Source organism: Myotis nattereri (genome assembly GCF_964212035.1).
Source record: "Myotis nattereri genome assembly, chromosome: 5".
Lineage (NCBI taxonomy): Eukaryota > Metazoa > Chordata > Mammalia > Chiroptera > Vespertilionidae > Myotis > Myotis nattereri.
Genome location: NC_138080.1, coordinates 36,132,965 through 36,156,727, shown reverse-complemented (window position 1 = coordinate 36,156,727; position 23,763 = coordinate 36,132,965). Strand labels below are relative to the sequence as shown.

At 42.7% G+C, this 23,763-nt stretch overlaps 1 protein-coding gene across 1 annotated transcript; it reads left to right on the top strand.

The window, feature by feature from the left end:
• Positions 1–453: 453 nt before the first annotated feature.
• LOC308520213 (serine protease 52-like) lies at positions 454–10,130 on the top strand (the record flags this gene model as incomplete). Its single annotated transcript, XM_081092740.1, has 5 exons — positions 454–541; positions 3,120–3,315; positions 4,012–4,253; positions 6,017–6,159; positions 9,864–10,130. The coding sequence occupies 5 exons, from the start codon at positions 454–456 to the stop codon at positions 10,128–10,130; spliced, it is 936 nt and encodes a 311-aa protein (XP_080948866.1).
• Between the last annotated feature and the right edge of the window lie 13,633 nt (positions 10,131–23,763).

Genomic DNA, 23,763 nt, shown 5'->3' with positions numbered 1-23,763 from the left:
TTCCCTAAGGACCACTGGCAATGTGAGCTCTGCTCTGTAGGAGTCTGAGTCTGTGCTCACTCTGCTCTATCTGATCTGACCTGTTTGGACCAGCAGCCTCAGATCCTTTCTCCTGGGGATGTCTTCAGCAATTTTATCCTGACACATTAGTGAATCTGAGATGCCCTGACTGGTATGGAGTTCTCCCACTCTGCTCCCTCTAACCCCCCAGTTCCACACTGACATCCATATCTCAGAGGACTGGCTCATGGAAACCATGAAGCTCTGGGTCCAGGGCACCAGCTGGTTGCTTTGACTGGACTGTGCCAGCTCCACCCAGTGCCCTATTGTGACCTCGGAGGTTAAGCTGGACTGAGAGAAACCAAGCACAGAGGGCAAAGCCACAACTGGGTCTGCCTGAACTGACTATGTACCATCTCAGCAGAAGTCTCTCCATTGGCTTGAGTAGAGACCATGGCCAAGGACAGGGTGGAGGATGGAAGAGTGGTGTTTCTGCTGTCCATCGCCCTGTTGCTTCCCTGGGCACATAGCTCCCTGGCATGTAGGTCTCTCGTGGTGGTCTTATGTCTGTGCCTCACAGCACAGAGGAGCTGTGTTCAAAAGGTCAAGTCCTAGGATGCTGATTCTCTGGTTCTGGGTGGGAGCTGGGGAACTGCATGTTCAATAAGCCCCTCAGGTGAATGTGATGGAGGGGTGCCTAGATCAGACTTTCAGATCATTGCTCCCACACTACCCTAAACTGTAAAGTTATATGTGGAGGAGCCGTGTGTGTGTGTGTGTGTGTGTGTGTGTGTGTGTGTGTGTGTTTAATACCTGTGTTAAGTACCAGAGTGTTCCAGAGTGAATGGAAAATGTAAGCAAACCCCCTGAGAGAAGGAACCAGCTGTCAAGCTGAAGGTGCCATCTGGCCACATCCTGCAGCTTTAAGGCCAAGGATAAGCCTAGGAAGGTTTTCCCTGCTGCTTTCTCCTTGATTACCTTCTGAAGGCTCATGTGGAGCCTAACTGGTCTAATGCAAAACCATGACATATAAATACTAGAGGCCCAGTGCATGAAATTCATGCCGGCTGCCGGCCCGGGCCTTCCTTCCTGTGGTTGGCCAGCTGGCCCCGCCCCTGGTCAAACTCCTGGTCAATGGGACAATTTGCATATTAGGCTTTTAGTATATAAGATAATGAAGGCTGTGTATTAACGCTTATGATGGCTTCATCTCCCTGGATCCTGAGAATTTATGGAGTTTGCGTTATGTTCAATGTGTTGGCTGACAAATATCAAACCTCTACCACATGCTGGGAGCTGTTTTAGGAGCTGGGTTTATACCAGATAATGGCATATACATTCTCTACCCTTAAGCAATGTTACTATCTAGTGAGGGGAAGGAAGTATTAAATGTATAAATGATCCATAAACAAGTTGATCTCATCTCCTGTTAAGTGGTCTGAGGCAGACAAAATTGGCTAATGTGATGGAAGGTCTGCAGGTGGTTGGTGAGACTGCTGTAGCAGGTGGTCACAGAAAGCCTTCCTACCATGACCAGACATGCGTTGAGACCCATCTGATAAGGACATGCATTTCCAAGCAGAAGTGGCAGCAAATGCAAAGTCCCCTGAATGAAGCTTGTTATGCTTCAGAGGCAGACAGGTCAGTGCAGCTGGGGCAGAGGGAGTGGGAAGGGGGAACAGGAGAAAGGTGGGCCCAGAGAGGTCAGGAGGGCCCGGATCATGCTGATCCCCATAGAGGCTCAGTAAGGACTTTGGCTGTTATTCTGTGCCATAAGAGAGTGTAAATGGGAGAGGGAGAAATCAGAGGTCTTGAGAAAGGTGCTCTGTCTGGTACAGAGGACAGACCATGCAGAGACAAGAGTGGAAGACGGGAGGTGAGGTAGTGACGTGGGGATGTGTGATACGGGGATGTCTCATATGCGGATGTATAGTGTGGGGATGTGTGATGTAGGGCTGTGTGGTGTGGGAATGTGTGGTATGGGGATGTGTGATGTAGGGCTGTGTGGTGTGTGGATGTGTGGTGGTAGTTGTGTGGATATGGTGATGGTTGGTGATACTAACATGTGGGTGTTGATTTGAATAGATATACCTTTCATATTATACTTCTCTGTTAAAAAATTCTTTCTCCCCGAGAGTAAACATGTTTAACACTTAAAAGGCAGTTTGCCCCATGGTTATGAGAACAGATTCTGGAGTCAGACTGCCCAATTTCAAATTTTAGCTCAGTCATATGCTAGCTGCTGGGTCTTAGCCAGATATCCCAATCTTAAACTTGCCTCTGTGGCCTCACCTTTCAAACGGGCAATAGTAATTTCAGTTACCTCATGGGGTTTACATGATCCTTTCATTGTTTTAGAGAGAACAGAATGGTGCCTGGCAACTACCAAGTGTTCAATAGTTTAGATTTTATGATGTTTATTTTTCTCATGAATCAAATGACATTTCAAAGACATTGAAAGAAGTCAAAGTAATCTTATTACATAGGAAATGCCGAATTTTTATTCCTCTCAAGGTGCCACTGGGATGATCTCTAGAATTAAAATTGGGTGAAAGATGGCACCACTAACCAGTCAGAAACTTGGAAGAGGAACCAGTGGGGAAGGAAGGAGCTGGTCAGTTTCCCTCGGCTGTAAGATTTCTGGTGTCTGTGTGGTCCATGTGAGAGGCCCTTGAAGATATCTGTCCAGAGCTGAGGAGAATGTTCTATACCAAAACAATATACCAAGGCCCTGTATATGAGGGCCTAATTTCATATAAATGAATATGCTCACTTGGGTTCCCCCTCTTCGGGGGCAACAACAAGATCCAGGCCCAAGGCTTGTGGTTGTGTCTCCTCCCCAAAAGCCCTCAGTGAGAGACCCATCTAAGAAGCTAAGCTATGGTGAAGGCAACAACCATTGCTCTCCACAGGCACATCCTTACAACTGTGGCACCATTGACAGCCTGGGGGCACACTGTCTGATGGGTTTCCCATCTGAGGTGACCCTGGCTAAGCCATGGCTATCTTTGTGCTAGGATGGGGAGGGGCTAGGAGAAGGGGCATTGTCTTTAAGTCTCTTCCAATCCAACCAACCATGACTATTGGGCTCTGACCCTCTTTCTTCTTTCTGCTTTTAGTGACATGTGGTCAAACAATACACACCCAAACTGAAAAACCAAAAGTTTCGAAAATCATAGGCGGGGAGCCTGCAGCCATCACAGAGTTCCCGTGGCAGGTGAATATTTTTGACCAAGGGAGACATCTCTGTGGAGGATCGATTCTCAATGAGTGGTGGATTCTGTCTGCGTCCCATTGCTTTATAAACAAAAATATGTAAGTACTGCAAACAGACTTCTCTTTAAACCAGTGTGGTCAAATATTTGCTCCTACCTGCTCATTATGCTCCTGGAGCCTCCATTAGGTTTGTCATAGAAGTTATCAGGAGGTTAAATATATGCCCTTGTGGTTAAACATCACCCTTTGCAGGTGGGAGAGACACTGCTCTCTTTCTAGGAGCTTTTACAGCTTGCTGTGTAGGACCAAAATGGCAGAACAAATGTTCCTTGCGCTTCTCAGAATCTTGCTTTCCTAAGCATTTGCTCCAGGCCTGGCTGCATAGCAGCAGCTCCTGAGGTGCTTGCTGTCTTAGCCTACATCTTCCAATCAGTATTGTTGAGAAACTTCCCAGGTGTTTGTTGGAGCTAGTCCAGCCCTTCTTGCAAATCCAGGGACAATTCCCTCTATTACTTGTGCATAGCATGGTTTCCCAGACATTTGTTGATGAAATTTACAAGTAAATTTGCCCAAACAAGAGACCATCAGGCCAAGAGTTGTTGCCAACAGGGTGGACCTGGAACTCGTGTCTGTCTCCTCCTGCCCAGTAGGGAGGGGGCTCTTCACCGTGGCTCCAGATGCACCATCTCCCCAGCTCTCATTATCAGAGCCTCAGACTGTTGAAATTTTTTTCTCATAAGATTCACCTTTTGCTCTTCCATCACTTACATTTTTTTCCTTTTGTTTTGAAATAAGATCTACCTTGGAGATCATACACGAAAACAGAAATGATATCACCATGAACTTGACAAGGATAAAAGTGGACAAGCTAATTACTCACCCCTATTTTGACAGCTGGATCTTGGATAATGACATCGCTTTACTCTTGCTCCAATCCCCATTTAACTTGAGTGTCACCAAAGTTCCCATCTGCCTTTCAGAAGTCACTGACATACATAGATGGAGAAACTGCTGGGTGTCTGGATGGGGCCTTACTAGTGAGTTACTGTAGCTTAGCCTACCGGAGGGTAGCACCCTGGCTGATGTTTGCAAGGAGAATAAAAAAGCTGGAGACTTTGTTGGCCCTGAAAAGGCTGCCTGGTTGATTAGGAGCCTTTAAGGTTCTATGATGAACTTTCTCCTCAGTTCATATGGGAGCTGTCCTTCCTGTGCCTTCCTGGCCTCCTGGAGCAAGTTTTATGCCCAGATTGTGGAACATGAACCTTGAATAGGGCCTCAGGGATGACCCAGGCAGAGGTTTTCAGAGTCAGAGGGATGACTTGGAGAAATGTAGAGGGACATATAGATGGGCAAAGGGGTGGCAAAACGGACTGTGCTCAAGGAAATCCATACCCATGTCATCCTGTGCAGTTCTGTTCCAACTGATGGTGTCAATTCTGTGACCTTGGGATAAGGGGCTCTGTGACTAAAACATTTGAAACTCACAGATCAAGGAGAAAGGCATAAACTGAATGTGAACTCGTCTTTATAGAGTCAACCTGCAAACTACTCCCACCACTTTTCCCAGCCACACAAGATGGTGACCTTCGTCCTTCATCTTGATACATGTGTCTTGCCCCATAATCAACAGAGCAGAAAAAAATGAATTCCAGTCAGTGCTCCTCTTCCCAGCGGTCTCCCAATGGCTGTATGTGGATTCCCACATGGTCCCAAAGCTTGGAGCTACATTAGATTTCCTTAGAATTGTCTTTAGAAATTTATCATGAGCTTCAAAGAGGGCCACTTTCTTAATGTAGAACTCCTCATACTTCATCCAGCACATCTTCACTGATCCTCTTCTATGATCCAGGGAATGTTCTAGATTCTAGGGCAGGGGTCCTCAAACTTTTTAAACAGGGGGCCAGTTCACTGTCCCTCAGACCGTTGGAGGGCTGGACTATAGTTAAAAAAAAAACAACTATGAACAAATTCCTATGCACACTGCACATATCTTATTTTGAAGTAAAAAAACAAAACGGAACAAATACAATATTTGTATTTGCATGTGGCCCACGGGCCGTAGTTTGAGGACCCCTGTTCTAGGGATTCAGCAATACTGTACAAAGACAAAACTATCCTCATCTCTGGGGAGTGAATATTCTAGGTGTTGGGCTCAGCTCCTCGTCAGGCTGACGCAATTCAAGCCCACCATTATGTGTTGTGAGCCCCAGGACAGAACTTGTAACTGTGGGATCTCTTTCCATCCTTGTGGATATAAAAGAAACGTTTTTTTAGCCTCTAGTTCAGTGGTTCTCAACCTTCCTAATGCTGCGACCCTTTAACACAGTTCCTCATGTTGTGGTGACCCCAATTTCATTGTTACAAATTGAACATAATTAAAGCATAGTGATTAATCACAAAAACAATATGTAATTATATATGTGTTTTCCGATGGTCTTAGGTGACCCCTGTGAAAGGGTTGTTCGACCCCCAGAGGGGTCACGACCCACAGGTTGAGAACCGCTGCTCTAGTTGGAGACTGGCAGCTTCTGTGGGGCTAGAAGATGGTGCACACAGGCTGAAACCCAGTAGGGTCTAGTTCTGGGGACCTCTGGATTCAGGGAGGGTGGGCTTGAGAGTCTGCTGGCCATCCTTCCCACCCTTTCCTCACTCGGTCCACACTGGGTTGTTCTCTGGACCATAGGGAAGTTCCCTTGTCATTGAGGTGAAAAGATACAATGTGGGTGGGTGCTTGACCTCCACTCATAGGGACCACTTTGAGCTCAGGGTCCTCTCTCCATTTGCTTCTTCTTTGGGTCAGTTCCTCTGGGAGGTGTGCATCAAGAGCTGCAGAAAGTCAACATCCAGCTGGTCAAATGGAGAAAGTGCTCCAATATTATGCCTATGGTCACCAGGAACATGCTGTGTGCTGGGAACGCTCATGGTGGGAAGGATGCCTGCCAGGTAATGGAGCTGGTCCTTTGATGGGAAAAGGGCTGCACAGAGGGCTGGCCAACCTTTCCAGGATAACTGGCTGCCCTCCTCCTCCCTGAATAAGTTTCCTAAGGCTGCTGTAACAAACCACCACAAAGAGGGTGGATGAAAACAACAGAAATGTATTCTCTCCAGCTCTAGAGGTCAGAAGTCCACAGTCAAAGCACCCATAGGTCCACACTCCCTTTGGAGGCTCCAGGGCAGGATCCTTCCTGGCCCTTCCTGGCTTCTGGTGGTTAAAATCCTTGACATTCCATAGGTTATAGGGGCTTCACTCCAACCTCTGCCTCCATCTCTTTCCATGGTCTTCTCCCCTGTGTTCGTGTCTCTTCTGTTTTCTCTTAAAAGGACAGTGTTGGATTAGGGCCCACCCTAATTGAATATGACTTCATCCTAATTAAACTAATTATATTTGCAAAGACCCTTTTTTAAATAGGGTCACAGCCTGAGGTTCTGGGTGAACATGAATTTGGGAGAGATGATCTTCAACCTAGTACAGATGCTCTGTAACCAAACAGAGGCTGTGCAGGGTGGTGGTTGGGGGTGCGGGCTCCCCTAGCTTCTCTACTTACTGCCTATGACTTCCCTCTGTGCCTTTTCACATTTCATCACCTGTAAAATGGGAATACTAAGAGGTCCCACCTTTTAGAACTGTTGTGGAAATTGATTCAATGCACAGCACGGTAGAGGAGGAACACGAACCTTGAGTAGGGCTTCAGGGATGACCCAGGCAGAGGTTTTCAGAATCAGAAGGGTAACGTGGAGAAATTTAGAGGGACATATTGATGGGCAAAGGGGTGGCAACATGGACTGGGCTCATTTTGCTGTGAATATCGTGTTTTCCATCACCATCTCTTAGACATGTTTGGATCCTATGTCTGTAAAATAGTAATGCATAACAATGTAGAAAGTTGACTAAGGCGTTTCCTCTGCATGGTTGGAATTACAAATGTTATTTATTGCACTTATTTATTTGAGTACCTGGTAAAGAAAATTCAAGTGGTGAAGATGGTGCACAGTTTACCTCTTACACTCCCCAGAGAAACTCAAAAGCACACAAACCGCTTCCACAAATACATGAAAGGGTTAAGCACTGGCCCTGGGAAGCAGGCCTATTTCAGATGGGGAGACTGAGGATCAGAAAGCTGACAGTCTTGAGGAGGACACACCAGCGAGGTAAATTACAGACCCAGAATTCTGAGGAAGGCACGCTGACTTCTGGGGTTGGAGCCATCTTTTGGGTTCCAGTAGAAGTGGGGCTCCAATGCCAGCTGCCCAGATTTGGCTGCTCATCAACCACAAGCTGCCACTGAGTACAGGCTCACCACACATCAGGGCCCGGCTAAGTGCTGCACACGTGTCATTTCCTTCCATTCACACAGCCGTCCTGCAGGAGACGTGCAGTTATTATCACCAGCATAAAAACCACATCTTAATACACGGAGGAAGATTTTCACATTCTCTCAGCTGAAGCTTCACCCTGGGATTGAAACCAAGGTCTGTTTGGCTCCAGAAATTTAGGTTCTTAACAAGACTGTGCTCTGCCGAGCATCTTTCATGGAGATCCTTCCTTCTCCAGAGAAGTGATTGCAATTCATCTTAGAGAAAGATCATGGGCTTCTCCAGTGACTTCAAAGAATCTGGTAAAGGAGAGTTTGGTTCCAAGTAAGGTGATGTGCACAGCAACTTCTTCATGAGAACGTTCTGGTGAAAAGAAATCAAACACATGTCCTGTTTTTTTTATTTGTTTGTTAATAGTTTTTCATTAGGATTTTTGCATATTATTGAATGGTGCCCCTTTTCAACTTTTTTGAGTCACTTAATATTTTCAAAGAGAAATCTTTGTAACCTATGAAATGAGATGTGCCGCCTGATCCTATGTCTGTAAAATAGTAATGCATAACGATGTAGAAAGTTGACTAAGGTGTTTCCTCTGCATGGTTGGAATTACAAATGTTATTTATTGCACTTATTTATTTGAGTACCTGGTAAAGGAAATTCAAGTGGTGAAGATGGCGCACAGTTTACCTTTTACACTCCCCAGAGAAACCACTGCTACAGAGTCCCATAGTCTACCCAAAACATTCTTCTTATACACTATCATGTGTTTATGTATAAATTTAATTATTTATATAATTATGGGATTTTTCATGTTATTTTTCCATATCTGAGTTTTTTGAAGACACCTTATTCTTCAATAGAATTAAAAAAGTGGTCCAAAAGGTTTGGGGGCATAAAAAGGCAGAGTAGGCCTCAATTTCCATGTCAATGATGTCTGTTTTGTTTGTAATTATTGGCAATCTTTTTCATGATGTTCTTTCATTTATTATTGACTCTATTACAGATGTTCTCCATTCCCCCCCCCCCCCGAATTTAACCACGTCCACCCAGCTCCCATCAACCGTCCCTCTGGCCATTACCACACTGTTGTCTGTGCCCATAGCTATGCATATATGTTCTTTGGCTAATCTCTTCACCTTCATTCATTCAGTCTCCCCCATCCTATTTCCTCTGATGTCTGTCAGTCTGTTCCATGTATCCTTACTTCATATTCTATTTTGTTCATCAGTTTATTTTGTTCATTAGATTCTATATATAAGTGAGTTCATATGGTATTTATCATTCTCTGTCTGGCTGATTTCGCTTAGCATAATAATCTCCAGGTCCACCTATGCTATCACAAAAGGTAATAGTTCCTTCTTTTTAACAGCCATATAGTGTTCCATTGTGTAGATGTACCACAGCTTTTTTATCCACCCATCCTCTGATGTGCACTTAGACAGTTTCCAGTGCTGTAAATAATGCTGCTATGAACATGGGGGTGTATTTATACTTTCTGAATGGTGTTTTGGGATTCTTCAGATATATTCCTAGAAGTGAGATCCCTGGGTCAAATGGCAGTCATTTTATTTTTTTGAGAAAATGCACACTTTTTTTCACAGTGATTGCACCCATCTCATTGCTGCCAGCAGGGTAGTAGGGTTCCATTTTTCCATATCCTCGCCAGCACTTGTTTGTTAACTTATTGATGATGGTCATTCGGACAGATGTGAAATGATATTTTTAAAAGTGTAAATTGTTTAAAATTTCATGTTTTAAACTAAAATGTGATCTTTTAACTAAGGAGTTCCCTCTGCATGGTTGGAATTAGGAATTACATATACTATGTCAGTTGGTATGCCTGCTGTATTCAACCAATGACCTATTATGGGCCATAATGGACTTTTGTGCTTGTGTTTTCACTTTTTGCTGTGGTGAACAATCCAAGAAGAGCAATATGGGCTGGCTGAAAGTGGCTTTGAAGTAAAAAGGCAGAGGGACAATTGAAAGAATTCTGAAATTTTAAAAAGTGCTTAGAGGCAACATGGATTAGCAAATCACTTCTTTGTATGTTAAAATGAATGCACACAACTACCTGAAGGTGATGATGGATGTTCCTTTTATGACCAAGTTGTCACTTATCATCATTGCTTTTGACCAAACTGCTTGTCACTCTTTCTGACAGTCACAGATCTGGGAACATAGCCATGTAGTTGGAGAGTCTAATCAAAATTTAAAATGTCTGCTCATCAAAAGTCACTGTGTTTCTTGCCTTGTACCAGGTGCCTATACAATAGGCTATAGGAGTAACTTGTTACTATTCTTTCTATTCCCAAACAACTTTTCTCTTCTAGGGTGACAGTGGGGGACCTCTGGTTTGCCAGAAAAAGGACAAAAACATATGGTACCAGCTGGGCATTGTCAGCTGGGGAGTGGGCTGTGGCCGGAAGAATGTGCCTGGAGTGTACACGAAGGTGGCTAATTACCTTGTATGGATTAATGTGGAGACCAACCTGTCAGGAAGGCCCTACATGCATGAGCCAGACTCTGGGTACAGTTTACTTCTATCACCATCGCCCATCTTGTTACTCTATTTTGTGATGCTTCTATTAACCCTGTGACTAAACACTGTATTACCTCAAAGCCCAGTGCCCTTCTCAGTTTGTGGAGTAAGGTCAAGGGTGTGGTGAAGGCTGTGAGGAGGGATTCGCATATGATTAGTTGTGCCTGAAGTAATCATGTACATAGAGGGGTGCTTACAAAACCGGGGACCCACAACCACACCTATTGTTCCCCTGGATCTTGGGGTAAGTTACCAATTTCAGCCTGAGTCCTCTCCACAGGCTTGGGTGGAGGATCCCTCCATGGGATCTCTGAAACAGAAAGCCTGTTCTTCCCTCTCTGACAGACAGGTATCCTTCCACAACTTATTTCATCTTCCAAAGGTGTTGGCAGCTCTCAATTTTCTTTTGCTCCTGAAATAAGAAACAATCCAGCTTCTCTCCTTTGTTTGCAGTTCATCCCTGAGACCTACAGACTTGGTTTCCAGAAAGATCCTTGTTCTTTATCCTCCTCTGCTTCCATATCTACTACCTGGTCCAGAGCCCCCATAAATGTTGATTTTGTCTCTTATAGATCATGCACAATGATGCTAAGATTCAGGGTAAGGAAACAATTTTTGAATAGAAAAGTCCTAGAGATGAGGTGGGAAAGCAAAACACTGTGAATGAGGGTAGCATGTAGCTGCTGCCTCTTCTTCCACAGGAAAGAACGACTCTTCCATCCCCACCTCCCCAGAAGATGCTATATATCTGTCTCCAGCCAAGTTCAAAACATCAGAGTGTTCTTCTGAAAGGGTCCCTCTTGCCCACCTCATAGCTAAATTAGCATAACATGATTTGGGCTGCCATACCTTTTCCACCTGAATTTGGTTTCTGTCTTCTCCAGTGGGACCAAAACAATCTTCTAAGAGAGATTCCAAAATGCAGGCTAAGGCCCCTTGACCCATTTTTTAAAAATCTCAATTGCTATGGTTGGATAGTCACAAAGAGAATGTAAAGATAGGCCCTCCTGCACAGTTTCAAGGGCATGGTTCTGACTAATGACAGAGATGGAAGGAGGCAAACTCTGTCCTCTGCACTTGCAGTCCAGGCTGTGTGCTCAATCAGGCCGTGGGCACCGCTGCAGCCAAGGTTAGTGCCAGTGCAAGGACTGCCGACCTTGGGTGAATTATCACCCTTGTCCGACCCCAACATATACATTGAGAAGGACAACTAGTCTTGTAAAAATGAACAACGTAATTACTGGTGTAATAGAAGCAATGAAAAATTCCAGAGTGATAGAATATATAAAGAACTCTTCAACTCAATAATAAGAAGGAAAACAACCCAACTTTCAAGAAAAAAACTGACAAATTACTTAAGTAGACATTTCATTAATTAAGATAAGTGAATGGCTAATATGCATATGAAAATATACTCAACATGATTAGTTATTAGAGAAATGCAAATTAAATTTACAGTGAGATACCACTATACACCAACCAGAAGAGCTATAATTAAAAAAAACACCAATAACAAATATTGACAAGGATGTGTAGATACTGGAACCTTCCACTTTGCTGGTGGTAATATAACAGTTTGGCATTTCTTAAAATGTTAAAAATGTATCACTCAACACTCTTAGGAATTCTGCTCCTAGGAATCTACCCAACATGTATGTGTATGCTCTTAGCACCATTATTCAGTAGAGCCCCGATCTAGAAATAACCCAGATTTTCATTAACTGGTGGTAAATGGATAAACAAATATGGTATATTCATCCATACACTGGAATACTATGAAGCAATACAATGGAATGAACCTCTGATATGTTGTACAACACAGATGAATGTCAAAGCCATGATGCCAAGTGAAAGAAGCCAAACACATAACACTGCCTATTGTTTAAGTCAATTTACATGAAATATTTAGAAAAGGCAAATTAACAGAGACAGAAATCAGATCAGAAGAGGCTGAGGTGGGAGTGGTAATTAACTGCAAAGGAGCATAAAGAAACTTTCTGGGATGATGGAAACATTCCCAAACTGGATTGTAGTGATGGCAGCACACCTATAAACGTCTAAACAACAACCACCACACACACACACACACAAAATAAAAGACACTGCACACCTAGAGTGAGCAGACATTATGGTATGTAAATCGTAACAAAGTTGTTAAAAATTTTAAAGCCAAAATTCTTATGGAGAGATAACAATTCAGACATTGCTATACACATTTAATGATTAACTTTGGTGTTAATTACATTAACTTTGTGCTGTCCTACAAACTTTGAGAGCTGTTTGTTGTCATTCCTAGGGACTTTCCAGGGAGCCCAAATATTGGAAGTTTTTAAGCAGTGAGTGAGATTATGGACCCACCAGTATCATGAGACAAGGAGTCAGAGAGCCTCCTAGTGCCCTGCTGGCTGGGGCGGTGGGGGTGGGGAGGGGGGGCGGGCAAAATGTTTCTTCCTGGTGGATTCCAGGCGCCTCTAGAATTAGATAATTTCAGAGCACAGATTTTTCCCAAATGACCATCCAGCCAGAATAAGGGGTAGGTTAGAGCAGATGGCATGAGCCCAGGAGGTCTCATATCGACTTTTGAATCCAGTTGGCTTCCGCCAGCAGTGCTGTCTCAGAAACATTATTCCCTGAAGTTCTCACTGTTGGCTGCTGACTGCTAATTGAAGAAAAACTTTCAGAAATGAGGGAAGCGAACTCAAGTCTGCAGAAGCCAGTGTGGTTTGAACATGGAAAATTACCTGCTCTTGCCTTGCTCTCAGGAAACTTGGTGCAGTTGGGAAAAGCATGTTCTGGTTCTGGCCATGTCTCTTGCAGGGCATGCGACCTTGGGCCAGGTACTTAACTTCTCTAAGCCTCAGCTTTCTGGCTTTTAATGGGAAGATAGGTAATAACGATGCCTTCCTCATATGTATCAGCAGCAAGTTCATATAGAGAGACCACATGTCAGTTCTGCTCTGTATAAAGGAAAGTGAAGTCAGACCGTCTGAGCTTTACCCTGAATCGTGGTACAATCTTGGATCTCTCTCTTTGCTTTGTTTTTCCTGGGACAACACATTTGTCTGGAGACTGTCCTGATACTGGTAGAAGCTTAGAATCTTTGAATTCTATTTACCATTGTTGCTGCGCATGTTAGCTCTATATGTCTAACATTATAGTTGTTGCTTTGTACTATATATTCATTTATATTTACCCACATATTTGCTCTTTTGGGTTTTATTTCTACCCAGGGTCATTATTTCTTCTGCCAGAAGTTCTACTTCTCATTATTCTTCCCATGCAGACCTGTGGGCAACAAATTCCCTCAGTTTTTTTTTTGGCTTCAAAACATTTTCATTTTACCATCATTTTTGAAGGCTATTTTGCTGGGCTAGGTTCTAGACCAGGGGTGGGCAAACTTTTTGACTCGAGGGCCACAATGGGTTCTTAAACTGGACCGGAGGGCCGGAACAAAAGCATGGATGGAGTGTTTGTGTGAACTAATATAAATTCAAAGTAAACATCATTACATAAAAGGGTACGGTCTTTTTTTTTTTTTTAGTTTTATTCATTTCAAACTGGCCGGATCCGGCCTGCGGGCCAGAGTTTGCCCACGGCTGTTCTAGGCTGTTTCTTATTTTTCTTTTGTCACTTTAAAGATGTCATTCCATTAAGTTCTGGCTTCCATCATTTCTGTTGAGAAGTCATATGCCATTTTGATTGCTGCTCCCCTGAAGGTAATGTGGCTTTTTTCCTCTCTCGTCTTGGGTTTTCACTAGTTTTACTATCATGTGCCTATTTGTACTACTTCTGTGTTCCGTTTGCTTGAGATTCTCTGAGCTTCTTGAACATGGGGGCTGGATGTTCTTAAGTTCTGAAAAATGCTCATTCGATATTTTTTAAATATTCATTTCACCTCAGCCCTCTCCCTCGCTTTCTGAAATTGTAATTATACATATGATGGACACTGTGAATGTGGCCCACATGTCTCTAATGCTGTGCACATTTCCTTTTTCTTGTCTCTTGGCACTGGCTTGTCTTTCAGTTAACTAACTCTGTGCTCTGCTGCCTCTAATATGCTGTGGATACCAACAATTTCATTAAGATATTATATATTTTGAGTTCTATAAGACCCATCAATTCTTTATAAATTATACTCCTTAAAAACGTTATTGTATTGGGGTGACATGGGTTCATAAAATTATATAGCTTTAGGTGTACAATTCTATAATACATCATCTAGATATTCTATTCTGTGTTCACCACCCAAAGTCTAGCCTCCTTCTATCACAATTTATTGTCTCTCTGCCTCTAGCAATCATCATACTGTTGTCTGAGTTGTTGTTTTTGTTGTTGTTGTTTTGATTAATCCCTTCACCAATTTTGAATCTTTTCATTCATTCTGTCCACCTTCCCTCCATTTTATTTAAAATACTTATTATGGTGCTCGCTTCGGCAGCACATATACTAAAATTGGAACGATACAGAGAAGATTAGCATGGCCCCTGCGCAAGGATGACATGCAAATTCGTGAAGCGTTCCATATCTAAAAAATAAATATTTATTATGGTTCATCTGAAGCTCCATGTCTGGTTCTTCCAATGTCTGAATCTCATGTGATTCATGTTTTCCAGTCTGCTTTGAAATGAGTACAGCTTCACCAGCCATCTTTAGGACAGTGTTTCCATAATTTCTTTTCTATATTCTTACATTCCACTTTCTGTGCTCTTATATTTAAAACATGTAAGTGGCACATAGTTGGTTTTCTTTTTCATCTATATTGACAATGTTAATGTCTAAACTGTGAGGTATATTTTTTTTTCTTTTTTGGTAAGGTTAGTAATTCTAATTTTTTAATTTTAATTAAATGTAATAAATTCAAATAATTGACATTGTGCATTTAGAAAAAGGAAAGGGAAAGAGGTTCCATCCACCGACTGTTGCTTCCACCTGAGAAGAGTCCCCTGCCCTATGTTGGCTGATAAATTAAAGGGCTGATCACCTCCATCCAGTCAGGGGCCAGCTGGGTTCTGGCTGCCTTTGCAGTCAGACCTCAGACAGGCTCAGTCTTTCTCTCTCTGATCCTTATTTCCCAGGCATGGCCTTTGCCGTCCTGATTGAGAGCCTGGCTGGTCTCAAACTCCTCAGCCTTGAAAGTCTACAGGAGAGCTGGGGTGTCCCACCTACATCTCCAGCTTCTCACCTCAGGAGCTTCAGCCTGGCTCCTGTCTTGGGGAGGACAGGAGTGGGGATCTTGAGGCAGGTTCCTTCCTGTGGTGGGTCTTTCTTCCCTAAGCATTGGAGACAGCACGGCCACTCCTGTCCTTTAACTTCATGTTAGCCTAGCGTCTTGCCAGTCATTCATTCAGCTTGAAATTGTGCACTTGGGTCCTCTTAAGTTCCGGGTTTTCTTCCAGATCCTGCCGCACCGGAGAGCTTTGCTGGTTTCCCTCTGCTCCTGTGGACGGCCTCGTTCTGAGCCACGTCTGAGTCTCAGCCTGCACTGACAATTGGCAAATGTCCCCAGGGAGGAGGAGGGACAAAACCTGTGGGCAACTTGGCAATATCACCTCATTTTGTAACAGTGTTGGTTCTCTGAAATATCTAGTTTCTTTAGTTCTCACTGCTCTCATAGCTTTCTTATGCTGATTCCAAAAAATTATTCAGGTTTTTCTGTTGATACAGTGGGAATGCCGATTTACTATTATTTACAGCATACTGCCTAGAAGTGGAAATTGAGGGACTGGTTTTTAATCCATTGGAAAGGAAAATTCCCTGCCCACCCCCCACCCCCCCTGTTTACAGTATGCATTATCAGGATTTTTGCTTCAACACAGCTGTTGGCCATCTTCAATATAATGTTTTTCCTCTGAAATATTAGTCATAGCATGTCATTACTATCCTCTTAAAGGGCATCTGGAGGAAAAGGAGAAATCTGAACCTAGAGCCTTAGCAGAAGTCAGTCAGGAAAGAGACAGGTACTCGTGGGCAATGCAAATTTTAAATGACGTAGCAAAGAGTGGGTTGGAGTAGGAATGATCAGGTTGTGTTTTGACACTGGATTCTGCCCCATACGGGGCTACACTGGGTGAGCCTTTTATTTCTCCCAGTCTCCGTCTCCTGGTGTTTAAAATAAGGTTTGTTTGGCAGCAAAAACTATTCCTTACTCACCATTCCAATGCTGTCACATTGGGCATAGCGGAGCCCTGACTTAGCGCTTGTCTGTCTGTTTGAAACAGCCCCCAATGCAATAGAAGTACTAGAAGGGCAGTGCGATTATCTGGCTTTTTTGGAAAACAGATAAATGACCTCTGAAATAATCTCTTCATCATAGCTAGAGTGGAATGAGAGGGCTCAGGATTAGGGAGACGACAAAAGTGCTGAAGACATAAAGATCTACCTTACTCTGTCATTCCAGCCAAGGGGGCTGAAACCTGCAAGTCCAGGGTCCTGGAGCTGGACAGAAGGTTCCCCAAGCCCCCATGGTCCTGGGGGCCAGGGGCCAGCCTGAGATGCCAGGGAACTGGAGGGGGTGTGAGGATAAGGCACGACTTAGCTGGAGGGCCTGTGTCAATTCATCACCACCTCAGCCCTACTTGACCTACTTCAGACACTGTCAGTCTGGTGGCATCTGCTGCAAGAGAAGGAGCCTAGCACATAAACACAAATCGGGAGGAGCAGAGCTATTTGGGGCAGGAGACATTAGGAAATAGAAAGTTCTCCCTGGGGAGCGTAGCCTGTTTCTTTTTCCACTTCTGTATTTGAGCTCTGCCCTGATTCTTTCTTGTTCCCAGCCAGCTAGGGTATTGAGCACAGGATGACAGAGACTCTGCTCCCGTTTCATTAATTCCACGTGGGACAGAGTGGGCAAGGCAGGTCCTGCGCTTGTGCCTTCACACAGGAATTAATTAGACTCTGATTGATTCAGTTTAGAGTGAAGAACTGAAGTCTTCAAAGAATGTTAAGATCTAATCTCAATATTGACCTTGTTCCTTAATTCCTGGTTGTTGTTTTTTGTTTGTATGCTTTCTTGTGTGTGTGCGGGGGGGGGGGGGGGGGGGCGAGGCGGGGGGGCGGGGGGGTTGTTTTTTTGCACTAACTTGGAATTCTAAATCCCCACGCACCCTCTGAGCTAGAATAAAGGAGATTGATGATCCTGAAACTAGGCAGTCCTGTGGTGATAAACAAGGAATCTGATCAAGGCTGAAAAAGGTGGAACCAAATCAGCCAGTTCCCCAACTGGGATTAAAAATGAGATCGAGGCCCTGACCCGTTTTGCTCTGTGGTTAGAGCATCAGTCCACGAACTAAAGGGGCTTGGGTTTGATTCTGGTCAAGGGCACATAACTCAGTCGTAGGCTCCATCCCCAGCTCCGGTCAGGAGGCAACCAATCAATGTGTCTCTCTCACATTGATGTTTCTCTCTCTCCCCCTCCCTAAAATTCTCTCTAAAATTGTATGGGAAAAATATCCTCAGGTGTAGATTAACAAAATAAACAAAACAAAAAAATGAGATTGAAGACTCAGTCATTCTAAGTACATCTTGAGAAAATTGTCTTTGCAAGCTGGCAAATTCTAAGGACTAAGGACCAATTTCCCAAGTATTATATCGTGTGGTCCTCCTAATAGCCAAATGGGGGTGGTCTTAAAGTGTCATCTTAAATACATGCAAAATTCTGTGCCATAGGCTGGTGTTGGTACTCAGCACGGGGCAGTCCTCCTAACTCTCCCAGGATTGTAATGACTGACATCGGGGAAACCTTACTTCCCAGACTCCTTCTGTAGGAGTTGAGTCCCTTCATATTAAGGTCCCTGATGTCTTTGAGGCTTCTGTGTCTTCCTGTGTGAAAGTCAGATTAAGGGGCCTCAAAGGCCTCTCCCACTTCTATCCTTGGTGACTGTAGGCCACCCACCTCTCTATTGGTTTCTATTACTTAGAGCTTTCTTGTTCTTCAATAAAAAATATTCGCAGAAAGTGATGTCCTTTACAGGAAATGTTCACATATAGCTCCTGGAATTCTCAAGGCCCCTTTTAACTCCTTTTTAGAAACGAGTAAACTCAGGCTGAGAAATTTAAGGGAACTTGCCCTGGGCTGGTTTACGTTAAAGGCCCTGTTACCCACACCACAGCCTCTCACTGGCTGTCTCCCTCTCTCCACTCCATCCTGGACCAAACCCAGTGCTCAAGCTTTGCTCTCTGCTTGTTTCCCAGGAAACCAGCTCCATCAGGGAGCTCACCAAATGACAGGGTTTCAATCACTACCTGTTGAGAGATAATCTCCAGCCCCAGCTCTTAGCCAAGACGTTCTCTCTTGCCGGCACGCAGAACTACTGGTGATACTGTGGGCCCTGCTCACTTTTGCCTCCTGGGCCCATGCGAATCCAGCATGACCTCATCTTAACGTGGTGACATCTGCAAGGACTCTATTTACAAATAAGGTCACATTTTATTGGGGGCGGGGGGGGGGACACAATTTTACACTCTACAATAATCAAACTTAAAACTGGCAACTAAGAGAAAATCTTAAAAGCAAACAAATGAGTGGAAAAGAATCATGTTCACAGGATGGTAGATTTTTTCCATTGGAAACAACACAAACAAAAAACAGACAATAAAGCAACATCTTTATATATTTCTGGAGAAAAAATGTCACTGTAGCATTTTACATATAGCAAAAATATGTTTCATGAACCCAGGAATGAAGGTGTTCTCAGACATACAAAAGCTGCACGAATTCATCACTAGCAGAAATGCACTACAAGAAATGCGAATGGAAGTCATTCAAGCAGAAAGAAGATAATACCAGATGGAAATGTGAATCAACCAAAGGAATGAAGGACACTAGAAATGGTAACTATGTGGGTAAATAGAAAATATTTCTTCTTATTATTTAAATAGAAAATAATTGACTGCTTAAAACAAAAATTATAACAATGTATTAGGGAGTTTATAATATGCATAGAATAAAATCTATATATATAAAAAGCCAGCAACCAGAATGCTGTAATGACCAGAATGACCGGTCTTTACAACACCTACTGCGGTCAGCGAACTGGCTGGATCTGGGAGTGGCACCAGTCAGCCAACCCCTGCGGCCCCTCCCCCTGGCCAGCCCCACCCCTGATAGCCCCCCCACCCCAATAGGGGGTGGTGGGGCTGGCTGGCCAACCTCCTGCAGCCCCTCCCCCTAGCCACCCCTCCCCCCGATGGGCCCCTCACCACTCCAATTGGCCCGCAGCCTCTCCCCCCAGCCAGCCCTGCCCCCAATCTGTCCCTCCACCCCAATCAGGGGCAAGGACTGCTAGCCAACCTCCTGCCGTCTCCTCCCGACAGGCATAGTCCTCATCTGCGCCAATTGGGGCTGGGCTGGCCTGACCCCACCCGTGCACGAATTCATGCACTGGGCCTCTAGTGTATAATAACAGCACAATGACCAAAATAGAAGTATGGAACTATATTGTTTGAAGGTACTTTCAGTATACATTTAAGTGATGCAATAACAGTGAAGTAGATGGTGATAAAGATGTTTACTATAAACCTCAAAGTAATACTAAGATAATACAACAATGATATGTAGCTAATAGCCATATATCTTAGGAGATAAAGTGAAACAAAAATATTCAATATCCTAAAAGAAAGAAGTGAGAAAAAATGAAAACAGGAACAAAGAACAGGTAGGACAAGTAGAAAACAAATGAAAATATAGAATATTTAAACCTAACCATATAAACCATCACATCAAATTTAATGGTGTAAACACCCCAATTAAAGTCAGAAAGTCAGATTAGTTTAAAAAGCACAACTCAACTATATGCTGCATACCCACTCACTTTAAGTATAAAGATACAAATTGATTGAAAGTGAAATGATGTGAAGTTATATATACAGTGAACATGAATCTGAAGAAAGTTGGAGTAACTATATTCATCTAAAACAGAGTGGATTTCAGAATAAAGAATATTTCCAGGGATAAAAGATTATTTTTAATAAAAAAGTCAACTCATCAAAAGAATATAAAAATTTAAAATGTTTATGCCCTTAGCACAGAATTTTCAAATACATGAAGCAAAACTGCAAGGAGAAATAGACAAATGCACAATTACAGCAGGATATTTCAACACTGCTCTCTCAGTAATTGATGGAAAAAGTAGACAGAATGTCAGTAAAAAATTTAGAAGACTTAAACAGCATAATCAACCAACTTGAATAATTGTCAATTATAGAACACCTCATCCAACAACAGCAGAATATATATTCTTCTCAAGTGCACTCAAAACCTTTACAATGAACCATATTCTGAGCTGTAAAATTAGCCTCAATAATTTCAAAAGCATTCAGAGTATATAAAGTATGATTTTGGATAGTGGAATGAAATTAGAAACTGATAAGAGATCTCTGGAAAACCTCCAAATAGTTGGAAACTAAATAACACACTTTTAAATAACTCATACGTAAAAGAAAAACATCAAAAAGAAAAATTAAAAGAATTGTTATCTAAGTGAAACTTGAGAACACAGTATATAAAACTTGTGAGGTTCCACAAAGGTAGCAGAAGGAAATTTATAACACTAAATACCTATCTGAGGAAAGGAAAAGAGTCTCCAATCAATGATATTAGCTTCCACATAGAGGTCAGTAAAATGGAGAGAAAAGCAAAGCTAAAGTAAGCAGAATGAATACAATTTTAAGGATCAGAGCAGAAATCAATTGGATAGGAAATATTGCAGAGAAAAATCAATGAGTCCAAATGTTGGTTCAGTCAGAAGATCAGGAAAATTGATAAGCCAGTAGAAAGAATGACTAGAAAAACAGAGAAGAAACAATTTACTGCTACCAGGAATGAGAGAAGTAACATCATTAGAGAGTCTATGGTTATTAAGAAGAGAAGGGACTATTATGTCAATAAATAAGATAGATAAATGTCATGTAGAACAAAAACTAGCAAAGCTCATTCATGAAGAAATAGATAATAGCCCTATGTCTATTAAACAAATTGAATTTGCAATGAAAACCCTCTCACAAAGAAAACTAAAAATGTAGATGTCTCACTGGCAAATTTTATGAAACATTTAAAGAAAAACTCATATCAATTCTAACTCACTTTTCTAAAAACCTGAAGAAGAGGGAATGACTCCCAAATGATTCTGTGAGGCCAGCATTAACTTGATACCACAAATCAGACAAAGACATTACAAGAAAACTCAGACCAATATCCCTCATATACATGAAAGCAAAAGTTCTTAAGGAAATTTTAGCAGATCAAGTTCAACATTATATAAAAGGGATACTATATCATGAGCAAATAGATTTATCCCAGGAAAAAAGGTTGATTTAACAAGTTAAAAATCAATGTAATTCACCATATTCACAGACTAATAAACAACATCCATATGATCATCTTCCAGTTTCAAAATATCATTGTCAAAATCCAACATATATTCCTGATTTATATTTTTAAAAAGCACAACAACTTTCTGCTAACTAGGAATAGGAGACTTGACAAAGAATTTGTATGAAATATCTAACTATCATCATATTTAATGATGAAAAACTTACCCAAGTCAAGGATGTCTGCGCTTATCACTTCCATTCCACATCATACAGGAGATCAAGTTCTGCATAAGGAAAAGTGGGGAGGGAAGGCATACAGATGAAAAATAAAGAAGTACAACTGTCTCTATTGCTGATGACATGATCTTTTATATAGAAAATCCCATAGAAACAAAAAAGAAACTAGAATTAATGAGTTTTTCAAGGTGACAGCATACAGAATTAATGTGCAAAAATCAACTGTATTTGTATAAACTGGCAGTGAATGATTGGAAAGTGAAATTTAAAAAAACAAAGGAATACTATGTATCTGTAAAAAAGAAGGATCTCTTTCCCTTTGAGACAGCATGGAGGGACCTGGAGACTATTATGCTAATCTAAATAAACCAGTCAGAGAAAGGTAAGTATCACATGATTTCACTCATATGTGTAATTTAATGAACCAAATAAACTGATGAACAAAAACAGACCTAGAGACATAGAAGCATGAACAGACTATTGAACCACAGAGGGAAAGCAGGGGAGGGTGGGTGGGACGAGATCAACCAATGAACTTGTATGCATATATGCATAACCCCTGGATACAGACAATGGGGTGGTGAGGGCCTTGGGGCGGGGGGACAGGAGGCTGGAAGAGGTTAATGGGGGGAAGGAGGGATCATATGTAATACTTTCAACAATAAAGATTAAAAAAGAAAAGGGAAAAATAATAAAATCATCTATAAAACCCGTTTTATCTCTAAAACCTGTGGTTCTACATAATATAGTATTTTTAAAATACCTTTACTTAATTGACATGAACATAGACAACAGCATCTTCCTATAGTAATTTTTTGGAAGTAATTATGGAAGAACGTTTACCTTCCCTATTTGTGTCTATGAAGGCCTTGTCAGGAAACAGATGGAACATTCAAACTGGATACTGAAGTAGACATTCTTCATACAGAGAACAGGTACAAAGTGAACAGGGTTTAGGTAAACCCCCAAACGATGGTTCTGTAGGTCACAATGAGCCTCAGTATGGAGCGTATACCACCCACAGACAGCCAACCCATGGGGTCCTGCAGGGAGAGCATGTCCTGTGACCGAACTCCTCTCCCTCCCGCAATCTGCTGCTAGTGCCCCCTGTTTTACATAATCGGACCAGAGCCAGATTAGAGCAAGAGAGCAAGGAAGCCTAGAGTTAGAGCCCCTTCAGGAGTCACAGGACACAGTGCAAGATAAAATGAAGAAGTGTTGAGTCTGGATCTGGAGGAACAAAAAGATATCAGCACAGGCCACTGTCTCAGTCAGCTTGAGCTGCTATAACAAAAATACCATAAACTAGATGGCTTAAATAGCAAACATTTATTTCCCACAGTTCTGGAGGCTGAGAAGTCCAAGATCAAGGTGCCAACAGGTCTGGTGTCTGCTGAGAGCCTGCTTCCTGGAGGGTGGACAGCAGCAGCCTCTGAGCTGTGTCCTCACATGACCAAGCGAGGGAGCTCCCATTATGGGGGCGCCACCCTTATGAATTCACACTATTCCAGCCCTGGCCTTTTTGTTTCTGCATCACTACACATTCCTCCCTGTCTTTGCCATTTGTACGTCCTGGTGGTTCTATTTAGAAGGATTTCCTTCCAGTAACCAAAGTGGGGGTGCTGACGGTGATCAGGAATACCTGTGCTTAGGGCACAGCAGAAATCCCAGAGGGAAAAGAAAGAGACAGACTAAGATCCATGGGGAGGAATGTCTATTTCCTAATCCGTCTCCTGCCCCACATAGCTCTGCGCTCCGCCCACAGCCTGTGTTTCCATGTCTCATTTGCATCATTAAGATCACTCAGTTCTCCCTTAGGCTTCATCGCCGCACAGGGGCCTCCACTGACCAGTGTGGGTGAGACAGCCCTCGAGGCGACAACCTCAGACACAACTTACGACCTTCTGCTACCAATCACCTCCATGTCGTTTCTCAGGGTCCACAATTGTCTTATTTATTCATGTGGTTACATGGTTACTGCTCAGGCCCCCACCTCTTCTCATCTTGAGTGTAAAGATTCTGAACTAGCATAGTCCCCAATGTGATAGCAGTATCATGTATGTGAAAACCAGTTATTCTTACTAAAGTTGCAAGGAGCCAGAGGTGTACATGTTTTCTGAAAATTTCAATCTTATTTCCCATTT